This window comes from Elephas maximus, chromosome 6 (genome assembly GCF_024166365.1).
Source record: "Elephas maximus indicus isolate mEleMax1 chromosome 6, mEleMax1 primary haplotype, whole genome shotgun sequence".
In the NCBI taxonomy this organism is placed as follows: Eukaryota; Metazoa; Chordata; class Mammalia; order Proboscidea; family Elephantidae; genus Elephas; species Elephas maximus.
In genome coordinates, this window is record NC_064824.1 from 79,889,436 (window position 1) to 79,902,424 (window position 12,989).

Consider the following 12,989-nt stretch of genomic DNA (forward strand, 5'->3'; position numbering starts at 1 on the left):
TCCATACTAGATAAATGTGGTTATCAAATGGATTGAATGTTCATTTTTTTTAACCACGTGCATTATTTTCTGTTTTCATAGGAAACATTTTCTGCTTTTCTTTTAGAGATAATGTGTGTGATGTTTTAAAAATGGAGAAAATACCAATTTCCATCACTGTTTTTTATTCAAATAATAATTTCAAATGAGTGGGTTGTATAACATAATAAACTTGAGAAAAACACGTTCTTCATTTCTAGACCCCGATGTTGCTCTATCTGTTCTCCCCACTCTGATCTCTAGTTTCTCCTGCCTGCTTTCCCTAACCATCATGCACCTTTTGGCCAAAGGGAGCCTCCTAGAACAAGCTTCTGTCAAGTTGTTCCTTGTTCTAAAACCTCCCCTTGTTCCTTTATCAAAATTTGCTTAGCAAATACAATTCAGACCCCTAACTGTGGCATCTAGGAGCCTCCAAGGTTTGGGACTATTTTGACACTATTATCTCCCATTAAGAGCTATAGCCAGCTATGCCTGCTAACCCAAAGGCTGGCAGTTCAAATCCACCAGCCATTCCTTGGAAACTCTGTGGGGGCAGTTCTACTCTGTCCTATAGGGTCGCTATGAGTTGGAGTCAACTCAACAGCAATGGGTTTGGTTTTTTTTTTGGTTTATCTCCCCTGGAATGGCTAGTTTTCTATCCCCAAGCACTGGTGAGTTTTCTTGCCTTTGCGCTGGTTATTTTTGCAGCCAAGAAAGTAACTCATTTTCATGCCAACTCCCCCCCCCCCAAAAAAAAAACCCAAAACTATTGCTTTCGAGTCAATTTTGACTCATAGCAAACTTGAGCCCTGGGAGTTGAGAGTCTGGCTGCTAACCAAAAGGTTGGCAGCTGGTATCCACCAGTGGCTCCTTGGAAACCCTAGAGGGCAGTTCTACTCTGTCCTAAAGAGTTGTAATAAGTTTTTCAGACCAAAAAACAACAAATAAACAAACAAAGTCACTATGAGTCGGAATCAACTGGACGGCAACAGGTTTGTTCTTTTGTTGTTGTTTTGGTCTGAAAAACTCATAGCAACCTTCTAGGACAGAGTAGAGCTGCCCCATAGGGTTTTCAAGAAGAGGCTGGTGAATTCGAACTGCAGACCTTTTGGTTAGCAGCCCAGCTCTTAACCACTGCGCCACCAGGGCTCCCTTTTCAGACCAGATCCTACTTATTTTAAGGCCTAATTCAAGCGTTACTTATTCTATAAAGGCTTCTTTATATTAATTAACTTAGTAAACTGTATTGAGCATTCATCATATGTTGTGTTCTAGGTGCTAGAGATACAGCAGTGAATAAAAAGAAGAAAATGTTTGCCCCTAGGAATCTCATCCTCTAGCAGTCTGATACCCCTTCCAGTCGAATTAATAGTTCTTGTAAAATAATAACAATAGCATTTATTAATTGTTTAATTATGCGTTAAACCCTTCACACACACCATCTAATTTAATAGTATAACAACCTTGTAATGAAGTAAATATTATCCCTATTTTGCAGATTGGAAAAATGAGGTTCAAAGAGATTAAATAATTTGTCCAAAGCCTCATACTTGTTAGTGGAGAAGCCAGAAATTAAATGTGGATCTTTCAGAGTCTGTTCTTTTAACTACATGTTACACTGTCTAGGTTAAGAAGTAAGAAAGGGAAAGATTGGAGGGAGGTTCAGTTTAACAAATCTATGGCCACTGCCTTGCCTGCTGGTATTACACCGAGAGGAAGCTGTGCTCTGACAAGGGTCAGGAGGTAGTCTGTTTCCACCCCAGCATTCTTCTGGGCTCTCAGGAGCAAAGCATGAGCTACTTCATTGGCAAATCCATCTCCTCCAACACAGACAACCCTAGAAGAAAAGAAATTAAGCAAAAGGACAGAAAATCTCAAAAATAATTGGTAGTAACTCATGAAATCTATGCTTCAAATTTTTTGTATTAATTTTATATATTAATGACTACTCACATTCTCAAATATTTTAGTATGTGTCAGTGAATACGAAGACACTAGTATGACCCTACCACACACGACAAACATACACAGCACTACATGGGGAAATTTTACTTCACAAATGGAATGCCTAGACAACCCATATATACAAAATATTTTAAAATGGATTAGTTTGTTGTTGTTAGGTGCCAGGCCAGTTCAAATTATTTAGTCCCATTAATCCAAAAATGGATTAATAATTTGAATACATTCACTCAGATCTGACCAGCATAATTGCTCTATTAATGTCCAAAAACCCATGATTCTCATTTTGATTATGTTAATATCCTGTTATCTGCAATTCATTTGACTAACACAACCAAAGTCATAAAATCCTGCTAATTCTCAAGTCAAAAGACATCATAAAAATTTATGTAAAATATGGAGCTTTAATTTAAGGTACTGCTAATTATCAGTAATATATGAACCTAGTAATTGCACACCTGAACTGGTTTTCAGCTCCTTGACAGTATGCTATGTGACACTTTTAAAATTAGTGTTACCACCCTTTTACCCTAGTTAGTGCTGGTAATGTTTTTTTAAGACCTCATAGCAAGTAGACATATAGAGAGAAAGAAAAAAAAAAAATCCATGAAAGCGGTACGTAAGATATCAGTAATTTGTTTCACAAGCATTTGCATTTAAAAGATGCAAATTAACCTTAAGTATAAAATATCACCAATATACCCCAAAGGAGGGAGATTTTGCGTTACTGAAAGCAGGTGTCTCAAACTGAAGGCCTACAAAGGCCCAGCAGAATGGAAGTGTATGCACAGTCTAAAGCTGGGGTAGTTCCTCAGCTCGGTTCATCACATCATGGCGGAGGCACGCTAGCGGAAATATATCTCCTGGATACCACAAGAAAAGGTGTTTTTTGTTTTGTTTTGTTTTTAATCTTTTATAATGAGCAAATTTAACTGCACTTGGCTTTTTTAAGATTTACTCTAAAACATAAATAATATTACAGTAATCCTTTATGTGAGTATTTCTTGTTTTTTTTGTTTGCTTTTCAGATTAAGTAAGCTCCTTCTTGCCATGGCCTGAAGCAGAATAAATCTGTCTAGAAAAGTATAACTTGAGGTTTTAATACCTTACATCTTTTTCAAAGAACAATGAGAAAGATATATTTCTAAACTGGGTGTTTATATATATGCCCATCAACCAATGTTGTTGTTAATTGCCACTGAGTCATTCTGACTCAAAGTGACCCCATGCATGAAGAGTAGAACCGTGTTCCATAGGGTTTTCAAGGCTGTGGGCTTTCAGAAGCAGATTGCCAGGCCTGTCTTCCAAAGCAATTCTGGGTGGATTCTAACTGCCAACCTTTCAGCTGGTAGTTGAGCACTTAACCACTTGAGCCAACCACAGACATCTTTGAAATGTTGAATATCTTATTTGATTTTTTATTTGGACTTTTTCTTTATTAATTACTGAAAAGAAATAAATTTTTTCTATCTCAGCAGTAAAGATATGGTAAATTCATAAAATGTCAGTATTAGCCAACTATGTCTAGTTTAGTATGGGTCTAGCTAATGGTACGAGCCCTGGTGGCACAGTGGTTAAGAGCTCAGCTGCTAACCAAAAGGTAGGCAGTTCTAATCTACTAGCCACTCCTTGGAAACGCTATGGGGCAGTTCTACTCTGTCCGACAGGGTCACTATGAGTCAGAATCAACTTGAGGGCAACAGGATTGGTTTAGTTAATGGTGAGGAGCCCTGGTGGAGGAATGGTTAAGAACTGTGATGAGCTATGGCTGCTAAACAAAAGGTTGGCAGTTTGAATTCACCAGCTGCTCCTTGGAAACCCTATGGGGCAGTTCTACTCTGTGCTATAGGGTCACTATGAGTCAGAATTGACTCGAAAGCAATGAGTTTTGTTTTTTTTTTAGTTAATTGTGAAATGAATAAAACAAGAAAAAATGGTATAATGTATCATCCCATTGAAACAAAGTATTAGAACATTTATAACTGCAGAAAAGCCACAGATGAAGTTTAAGTACATTCAAATGTGTAAATTCAACAGTTACTGCTTTAAGTATATGGATCGCATATTACTCTTTTTTTGCGTACAAAGAAAACATCCTATTCATGTCCAGTATAAGTAGGTGGCAATACACAATCTGAAGCTCCTACAAGTTTACCAGTGGATCTATGAGTGTTTGCTAGAACACCCTAGAGTGGCACACCAGCTGTCATGAGTACCGATACACTGTTCCTCTCGGCTTTAGAAATATGTCACAATGCATCTTCATAGAAACATATATAACTCATTTAAAATGCTCCAAAATCTTACCAAGCAGCACTTCTTAAACATTATTTACCCAATCGTTCTGTTTCACTGAATTACATACAGATTCTTTCTTTGATCTTAAGCCCTCCGTCTGGTCTATGTCTGGGAACCTTTAGATGATTTCCTAGGACTCCCTATCAATAGCTGTCTACAGTCAGGCAGAGATGCTTCAGGCTAAAGTTCTCACAGGAATGTGAGCTTCTTTTTTGCCAGAGTACTCTAGACCTTTGGGGGTTACCTTACCCTATCCTTGGATCCTTTCTATAAATTTTTCAAAATGTGTTCCTGTAGCTTCTCTTTGAACAGGTTCAGGGGCAGGGACCTCACCAATGTAGAATGTTCCATTTTTGACAATTCTACTTGTTAGAGAATGGTTTTTTTGAAAAGTCTTAAGAAACTATCTTTCCATTGTTCTCCTCATATACTTCTCTATGTAATTCTAGATACTGTTGTGCAAAATGACCACTTCAATACAGTAATTATCCTAACTGCCATATCAGCTCCCACTGGAAAACTGAGCCCACAAAAGTAAGTGAGTTGTTTAAATGATATTAGAATATAGATAACTTGCATTAGAAATTTAAAGTGTCATAAGTCCTAAATACATCAGCACACACTCTAGGGTAAGAAACAGTTAAATCAAGGAAACTCAACTCAAGTAATGGTTAGGCCAAACTATTTGGTTATAAAAAAAGTGGGTAATAACTAACAAATCTACATATATCTTAGCATTACACTGCAAAATAACAACACCTCCAGGTTAAGTAGAACTCTTCTTAATATTATACTTATAAAGAGTTAAATATGTTCAGGTGAAGAGAAAAATATTACTACACTGCACTTGAGCAATATCCTGTCTTCAGTCTGCAAAGTGCTTAATCCTTATCGTACTTCTGTTAGTATAATCACCAACAGAACATATTTATAGAAACCTCATTCAGCAAAATACTTCAGAATGCTGGTGGACAACACCTGGTCAAATACCTGCAGCATCCATTAATACCATCATTTACATCATCGTGTTTTGAGGCAAGGACTCCTTTGCAATGCAGCCACCCTCATACACTCACCAGCTGGCTGGGGCTAGGCAGCGTACTAAGGTCAGTAGCTAGTAGCATGCTTCACCTAATTATTTTTCTTAAATGTTATAGTGTGAGATAATGTCCTAAAAGTAACCTATTATTCCTTTTGTCTACCTGTAAGTATAAGGCTCTAAGGTAATTTCCTACCTCATACTCCTCATCCTTAATATTTATCTAATATTGCCATCTAAATCTATTCCTTCCAATTAAATTCCTTTTTGAAAAATCATGTTTTAATTACCAACCTTTCTTTTTCATCAACTCCTATTTTTCTCATAAAAAAAATTTAAGCATTTCTGGAAAACAACCTTGATAATGCTCCGTTTTACTTGCATCACTTCCCTCCCTAAAACATTCTACCAGCTTGTTTAGAAGATTAAAGCATTTCACTGTAGTTGAAAGGCTCAAATGCCCTTCCTAACGTTTGGGCCTTTTGTTGCCCCATCCCCATCACCATGGGACACAAATAATTCCCATACTGTCACCTTTTAAAACCCTCAAATATCTACTGTTGCCAAATTCTTCCTTAAAAAAATATAACTTTTAGTATTTTACATCACCTAATTTTAAAAAAAAGATTCACCTAATTTTAAAAAATGGCTATTAAAGTAAATGTCACTTGTCTTGTTTCTAATATTTGCACACGAGTGAACAATCTCTAAGGAGCTCTGGTGGCACAGTGGTTAAAGCACTCAGTTGCTAGCTAACCAAAAGGTCAGTGTTTCAAACCTAGGAGCTGATACCATGAGCTGTTCTACAGGAGAAAAATGTGGCAGTCTGCTTCCGTAAAGATTTACAGCCTTGGAAATCCTACAGGGATGTTCTACTCTGTCCTACAGGGTCACTATGACTTGGAATCAACTAAGGGCAACTGGTTTGGTTTTGGTTTTAGAGCAATCTCTGTTCACTCCCACAATGCGTTGCAAAAAATGGTTTTCAACGCCTCCTATGAATAACTCACTGACTTAAATCAAAACCAAACCCAGTGCTGTGGAGTCAATTCCGACTAATAGCTATCCTGTAGAAACCCTGGTGGTGTAATGGTTAAGTGCTACGGCTGCTTACCAAAGGGTCAGCAGTTCGAATCCGCCAGGCACTCCTTGGAAACTCTATGGGGCAGTTCTACTCTGCCCTATAGGGTCGCTATGAGATGAGACTCACTGACTTAAAAAAAAAATAAATCATAAGAGATCATTAAAATCAGCCTCTTTTATCCATTCTGTAAATAATTGTTTTTATAAAGCATCTACCCTCAGATCAATCACAGTCAAGTTAGCCTACGGATGGCTATTAAAATTATCAATAAATTTGCAAATGAGGATCATAGTATAGTTATGTCATATGACCAAGATAATATCTTCCATTGATACTTTTCCAGATACTAACTTGGTTAAAGCCAAGAATTAAGGATTATAGAGGCAAATGTATGCACATTAGGTAAGTATAGGATGGTACACTGATTTCCCACCATTTATAATTAGATCTCTCCTTGTGCTTTCCTTCCAATGCCACATCCTGACAGGTGGATGGCCATGGCATATTATCATCATTATTGTTATAGTAATTATTACTACATATAAAACCAAATTATGAATGAAATAAAGCCTAATTACTAACATCACAAACTTCTAAAATTCTAGGTCCCAATAGGTAGCTGCTAAAAACTAACAAAACACTCAATAATATAAACTATGTGACACTTATAGATAATATAACCTACCCATCAAATCCTTGGAGTTCACATTCTTTAAGCAGCGACAGAGCATGGCCTTCATATTCTGTTACTATTTTTTTAAAAAAAAAAGCACAGAAAGTGAAAGTTTTAAACAATGATCTACACTTTTTAACTTGGTTTGGCAAAATAATATGATAAACATATGGTAAGTCATCCAACAACATTTATTCTAGAATATTTATATTTTAATCATGAAAAAAGGATTACGTGTTAGCTGCTTGATGTGTTTTATAGCTTTATGTAAAAGAGGGTTATATATTTGTTCCAACTACATCAGTCATTTGGGGATATCCACCACGTAGAAGTTAGATAATTTATCTTGGTGCCTGTTTGTTGTCTGTTCCCTATTAAGACACATTTCCTTTAAATTAGAAGCCTAGGAGCCAGAGTATTTTGAAAATAAGGCATATTAGTTGGCATCAAACAGTCACGTTGGCAATCTTAAATGAATAAATTAGTTGAAAGGTTAGTGTAAGATTTATGTACCAGAAAAATGTGTATCTGGAACTGCTAGACTCAAAAGAGGAGGAGTTGGATGTGAAAATATGAAGTGAAGCCAGCACCAATGACAACGGAACCAAGCCCGAGGAGGAGGGTGGCACACAGGCCACCAGAGCCCAGACCCTTGGAGGAAATGAATCTGTCACTCTGTATCGCTGTCTCCAGAATCGCTGATGCCCTGTGCAGTATTGTAAATGCCAGTGAAGACAGGATAAACTGGCTCACTGCAGATGGCACCAAGCATCGAAACCACATTTAGCATTTTCTAGGGCGTCTCTGCCAGAAGAGACAGCCCAGCTGTATCCACCCATCAAGGATTTCTGATGACTGACATGACATTGCAGATGGATTTTTTGTGTAAGAATGTGCATCATTATATGCAAGATTACATTAATCTTTCATGCCTGTCTGTTCCTGGTGCCAGCATGGTTCAAGCTTTTCCTACAATGTTTTTAGAAATTGTTAAAAATTATTAGTCTTGGTGTCTAAAAGAATCATCCTGTATCCAGCAGTGTTACATTGTAATTCTCCCACAGCTTATTCAAACGCTGCAAACATGCATATGAATAAAACCTCTGTATGTTAAACTCTAATCAGAAGAAAGCTATAATAAAATGAAATATAAAATATTAATATTAACAAAGCAGGACGGCTAAGTTAACATAAAAGATTGTGGGTTGATCGTTCACTTACCACCACAGCAAGTAGCTGCAACCTTGAAATACAAATAATAAATATCTTACTACACACATTAAAAGTAAGACATTATGAAAAATATTCATGCTGAGACTCAGTTAATCAAGTCTTGCTTGTATAGCAAAGCAAACTTTGGTACGGCTTTTCAAATTCAAAACAAAGTTAACTTAAAAACGATGTTATAACTGAATGCTATTTGCATTTAGGAAAAATCTGCAGTAATGGTCTATTGTTTCCTTTGATCTTTTAGATGGAATTTGAATATACACTAATGCAAACTGTCCAAGAACAGTAAATTTTTAGTAACATTGTAAAACTTAAATAAAATCATTGATCTCAAAGAGACAGAAAAGATGCAAGAATCCTGACCATCTACCTCTATAAAAATGTACTAGTATAATGAACAAAATGAATAAAGCCCTTGGCTTCAGGGAGTTTATACTGTACAGAGAGATAGACAATATACACTAATCAAGAAATGAATATGTAACACAAGGTAAAAGCAAGTGATTATAAAGAGAAATAATGTAGAACAAAAGGATAGTGATTTGGGCTATATTTAGATACAGTAGAAGGAATCAAAGCATGTATTTAAACAGGATAATATGGACTCTAGATTCAGAAAAAATCAGATCCGATTATCCCACTCCAAATAAACACACAGTAAACAGTGGGAAGTTAGGCAAATGCAGTTTCAAAAGAAGTAACCTAGCCTCTTCTTTCATCTACTTTCCTTTCCCAATGAGATTGTCCCCATAGCCTCTTCTCTATAGGAAATTTGGAGTCGCCATTGTTTATGGGTCTTTGCACACACAGTTTCACTGCTGGAACCCCACCTCTCACACTGCCAGAATTTTCAATTTCATATTACTTCCTCAGGGATAACAGATTAGAGGAGAGTAATGTCTCAAAGTTGATATTGAATACTGATGAGGAAATAGACTGAAATAAAATTGGACATGATTCAGTTTGAACATATAGACATTGATTGATTTCTGATAAAATTCTATAATGGGGTAGGATACTCAGATGTTGTCATTTCCTTCCTGTCCTATAGGTAGTTCAAATTTTGTAAGCTTAGAACTGGATCCATCACGTGCACCTTCAAATATGTTGTTTTTCTTGAAATAACTCCTAGCAATCCCATGTGTTATAGAGTATCTGCTCCATATACTTTTCTAGGTTTTAATCTTTATGGGAGCAGATCACCAGTTCTTTCTCCTGAGGAGCCACTCGGTGGGTTACAAATGCCAATCTTTTGGTTAGCAGCTGAAAGATTGCATCACCAGGGTTCCTACCTTCAAATATACCCCCCCACCAAAACAAAGCAAAACAAAAACCCATTGCCATCGAGTCCGTTCCAATTCATAGCAACCCTATAGGACAGGGTAGAACTGCCCCACAGGGTCTTCAAGACTCTATTCTTTATGGAAGCAGACTACCACACCTTTCTCTTAAGGAGTGGCTGGTGGGTTCTAACTGCCATCCTTTCAGTTCATATTCCCTCTCAAGCATGTTGTTGTTGTTTTTCCTATTATCCACTCTGCTGTTGAAGTTGTCAAGGATTTCATTTTACTTGGATCCACAATCAACAGCCATGGAAGCAGCAGTCGAGAAATCAAAAGATGCATTGCATTGGGCAAATCTGCTACAAAGGACCTCTTCAAAGTATTGAAAAGCAAAGATGTCGCCCTGAAGACTAAGGTGGGCCTGACCCAACCCATGGTATTTTCAATCACATCATATGCATGTGAAAGCTGGACAATGAATAAGGAAAACTGAAGAAGAGTTGATGCCTTGAATTGTGGTGTTGGTGAAGAACATTGAACGTACCACGGACTGCCAAAAGAACGAGCAAATCTGTCTTGGAAGAAGCACGGCCATAATGCTCCTTAGAAGCAAGGATGGTGAGACTGCGACTTAGATACTTTGGACATGTTGTCAGGAGGGATCAGTCCCTGCAGATGGACATCATGCTTGGCAGAGTACAGAGTCAGCGGAAAAGAGGGAGACCCTCAACAAGGTGGATTGACACAGTGGCTGCAACAATGAGCTCAAGCATGACAACGATTGTAAGGATGGCACAGGACCGGGCAGTGTTTTATTCTGTTGTGCATAGGGTCGCTATGAGTCAGCACCGACTCGATGGCACCTAACAACAACAACATCCCTTCTTTAATCACAGCCAATGCCCTAGATCTGGTCACCACCATCTTTAGTGTGTATACTAACACAGCCATTTCACCAGCCTCCCTCCAACCTCTCTCCATACTCTGGCCACAATGACTTTTCTCAAACACAAATTTAATCATATCACTACCCAGCATACAACTCTTTAATGACTCTCCATTGACCTCAGAGGGCCAGTTCTAACTCCTTAACTCGTGTCTCAGTGTCAGAGACAGGACCGGCCTTATACATCCACAATTATTTCAGGGGTAATGATAAGAACCTTTTACCCAGAATTATCTCTACCTCTAGCTGGATATGATGCATGAAAATTCACTATTCAAAATTTTGCCAAAATGCAGGTAAAATTGGAAGAAGCAATGCCTCAGGCTACTACCATCTTTTTTGACTTATTTTTATCAAATTGCCTAATTTTCTGCTGGGTGGGAACAGGAATGACAAGAAGCGTTTCTAAAGAAGGCTAAGCTTTAAGTGGAGTCAAAGAGCCAAAGGAAAACAGTACAAAGAAGCTTGGTAAAATGCCAGAAGTTAGAAACATGATTTTAGAAGAAGTAAAAAGAAGAAACTGACAACAAACCACACTTGACAATTCTGCCTAGGGCTACCCAGGAGGTAGGAATCATCTGGTTACTAAGAACTCCCCTGGACCTTGAACTCTAGGCTGAATTCAAACATCCTTGACCATGACGGTAAAGTCTAGCAGCTTTGTTACTACAGGAGTAACTGAAGAAGATGGGTGTGCCTGTAATGAACAGGAGAGGACCAAGGGGAGACAAATATCTGGTTTCAAATACCTTAATGACTCTTTATTATTATTATTATTTTAGTAAATATATAATTTCTACAATCTTCACATTTATGTTCATCATGTTGTTCAACCATCATCATCAGCCATTCCCAAATTTTTCCATTCCCCTTAACAGAAGCTCGGTGTCCCCTAAGCATTGTGTTTCTTATATGCAAGATCAACCACATTTGTTCTGAATTGCTACAGAAGATATCATTAACTCTGTTGTTGTTATTGTTAGGTGCCATGGAGTCAGTTCCAACTCATAGTGACCCTATGTACAACAGAACGAAACACTGCCCAGTCCTGCACCATCCTCACAATCATTGCTATGTTTAAGCCCATTGTAGTAGCCGCTGTGTCAATCCATCTTGTAAAAGGTCTTCTTTTTCACTAACCCTCTTCTTTACCAAGCATGATGTCCTTCTCCAGGGACTGGTCCCTCCTGCTAACATGTCTGAAGTATGCAAGATAAAGTCTTGGCTTCCTCGCTGCCAAAGAGCACTCTGGTTGTACTTCTTCCAAGACAGATTTGTTCTTTCTTCTGGCAGTCCATGAATATTCAATATTCTTCTCCAACACCATAACTGAAAGGCATCAATTCTTTTTCGGTCTTCCTTATTCATTGCCCAGCTTTTGTATGCATGTGAGGCAATGGAAAATATCATGGCTTGGGTCAGGCATATCTTAGTCCTCAAAGTGATATCTATGCTTTTTAACACTTTAACAAGTTCTTTTGCAGCTGATTTGCCCAATGCAACAAGTCATTTGATTCTATGACTATTGCTTCCATGGGTATTGATGGTGAATTCAAGTAAAATGAAATCCTTGACAGCCTCAATATTAACTCTCATAGATTAAAAATTACAAGGAGACAAATATTAGCTCACAGGGCTCTGCAGATGGTTGTGCAGTTTGTTCCTAGAACAAAAGTACTTGGCCAAAGAAGCAGGTGGGTGTGCAGTCCAGCCAGCTCAACATGCCAGGTGACCTTGAGCTGGCTCAGCCCAGAGGAAGTAGCCCTTTGTCCTAAGTCATCACAGAGAAGGTAGAATTTTCTAATCTGCACAAAGGCACAGTAACCCTGAGCTCAAAATAAGAATGGCTAACAGTAATGTCCAGTAACAACACACACTGTTTCTAAGATAGGTGCCAAGCTGGCTGGGTTGGCACCCACAAGGACTGCCACTCACCTGTGCCTTACCATGGGGGAAGTTGAACTAGATGGGTTCTTTGTAGTCTGATTTCTCTGTTGCCTTGGCTTTTTCACTTTATTGTTCTACAAATAATCCTACGAACCTCTGACCTCTCAAAATTCCTCTCACACATTTAATGGTGCAGTTCTTAAAGTCTGCTTTATTTTAGGAGCAAGATAATCAAATGGTATCATGTGCCAGCATAGGTTTGCCACTCCTGCTCTTCTTTGCTTTGTCTACCAATAGGTTATTTGGAAAAATAGCTCAGCTTTTTCTAGGTTATTCCAGAAGTTCTTTTGATACCACTATTAGATGAAATACTGCATTGGGGGTAGATAACGGAGGGGGAATTCAACCTGAGCTCAAACATTTCAAAAGATACTGATCTACATTAGGAAGTAGTTAGGGTTTCAGCACAACTAAAATGAAAGGAACAACTGTATTTTTATTAACGTGGTGAGATCCATTTAAAAAAAGTCATAAGGTATACATCTTATAGTTTTTCATGTCATATTTTA

The 12,989-nt window shown here is 37.9% G+C and overlaps 1 protein-coding gene across 3 annotated transcripts in view; it reads right to left on the reverse strand.

The window, feature by feature from the left end:
* CERKL (ceramide kinase like) overlaps positions 1-12,989 on the reverse strand; it is a 123,336-nt gene that overhangs the window by 22,782 nt on the left and 87,565 nt on the right. For 2 of the 3 annotated variants that reach the window (XM_049887573.1, XM_049887571.1), the window contains 2 exons: positions 7,087-7,150; positions 1,713-1,855 (listed from right to left, as the gene is read on the reverse strand). In XM_049887573.1, the coding sequence (XP_049743530.1) occupies positions 1,713-1,855; positions 7,087-7,150 (207 nt within the window). The remainder of the gene's footprint in view (positions 1-1,712; positions 1,856-7,086; positions 7,151-12,989) is intronic. The other variant, XM_049887572.1, reaches the window with a different exon arrangement.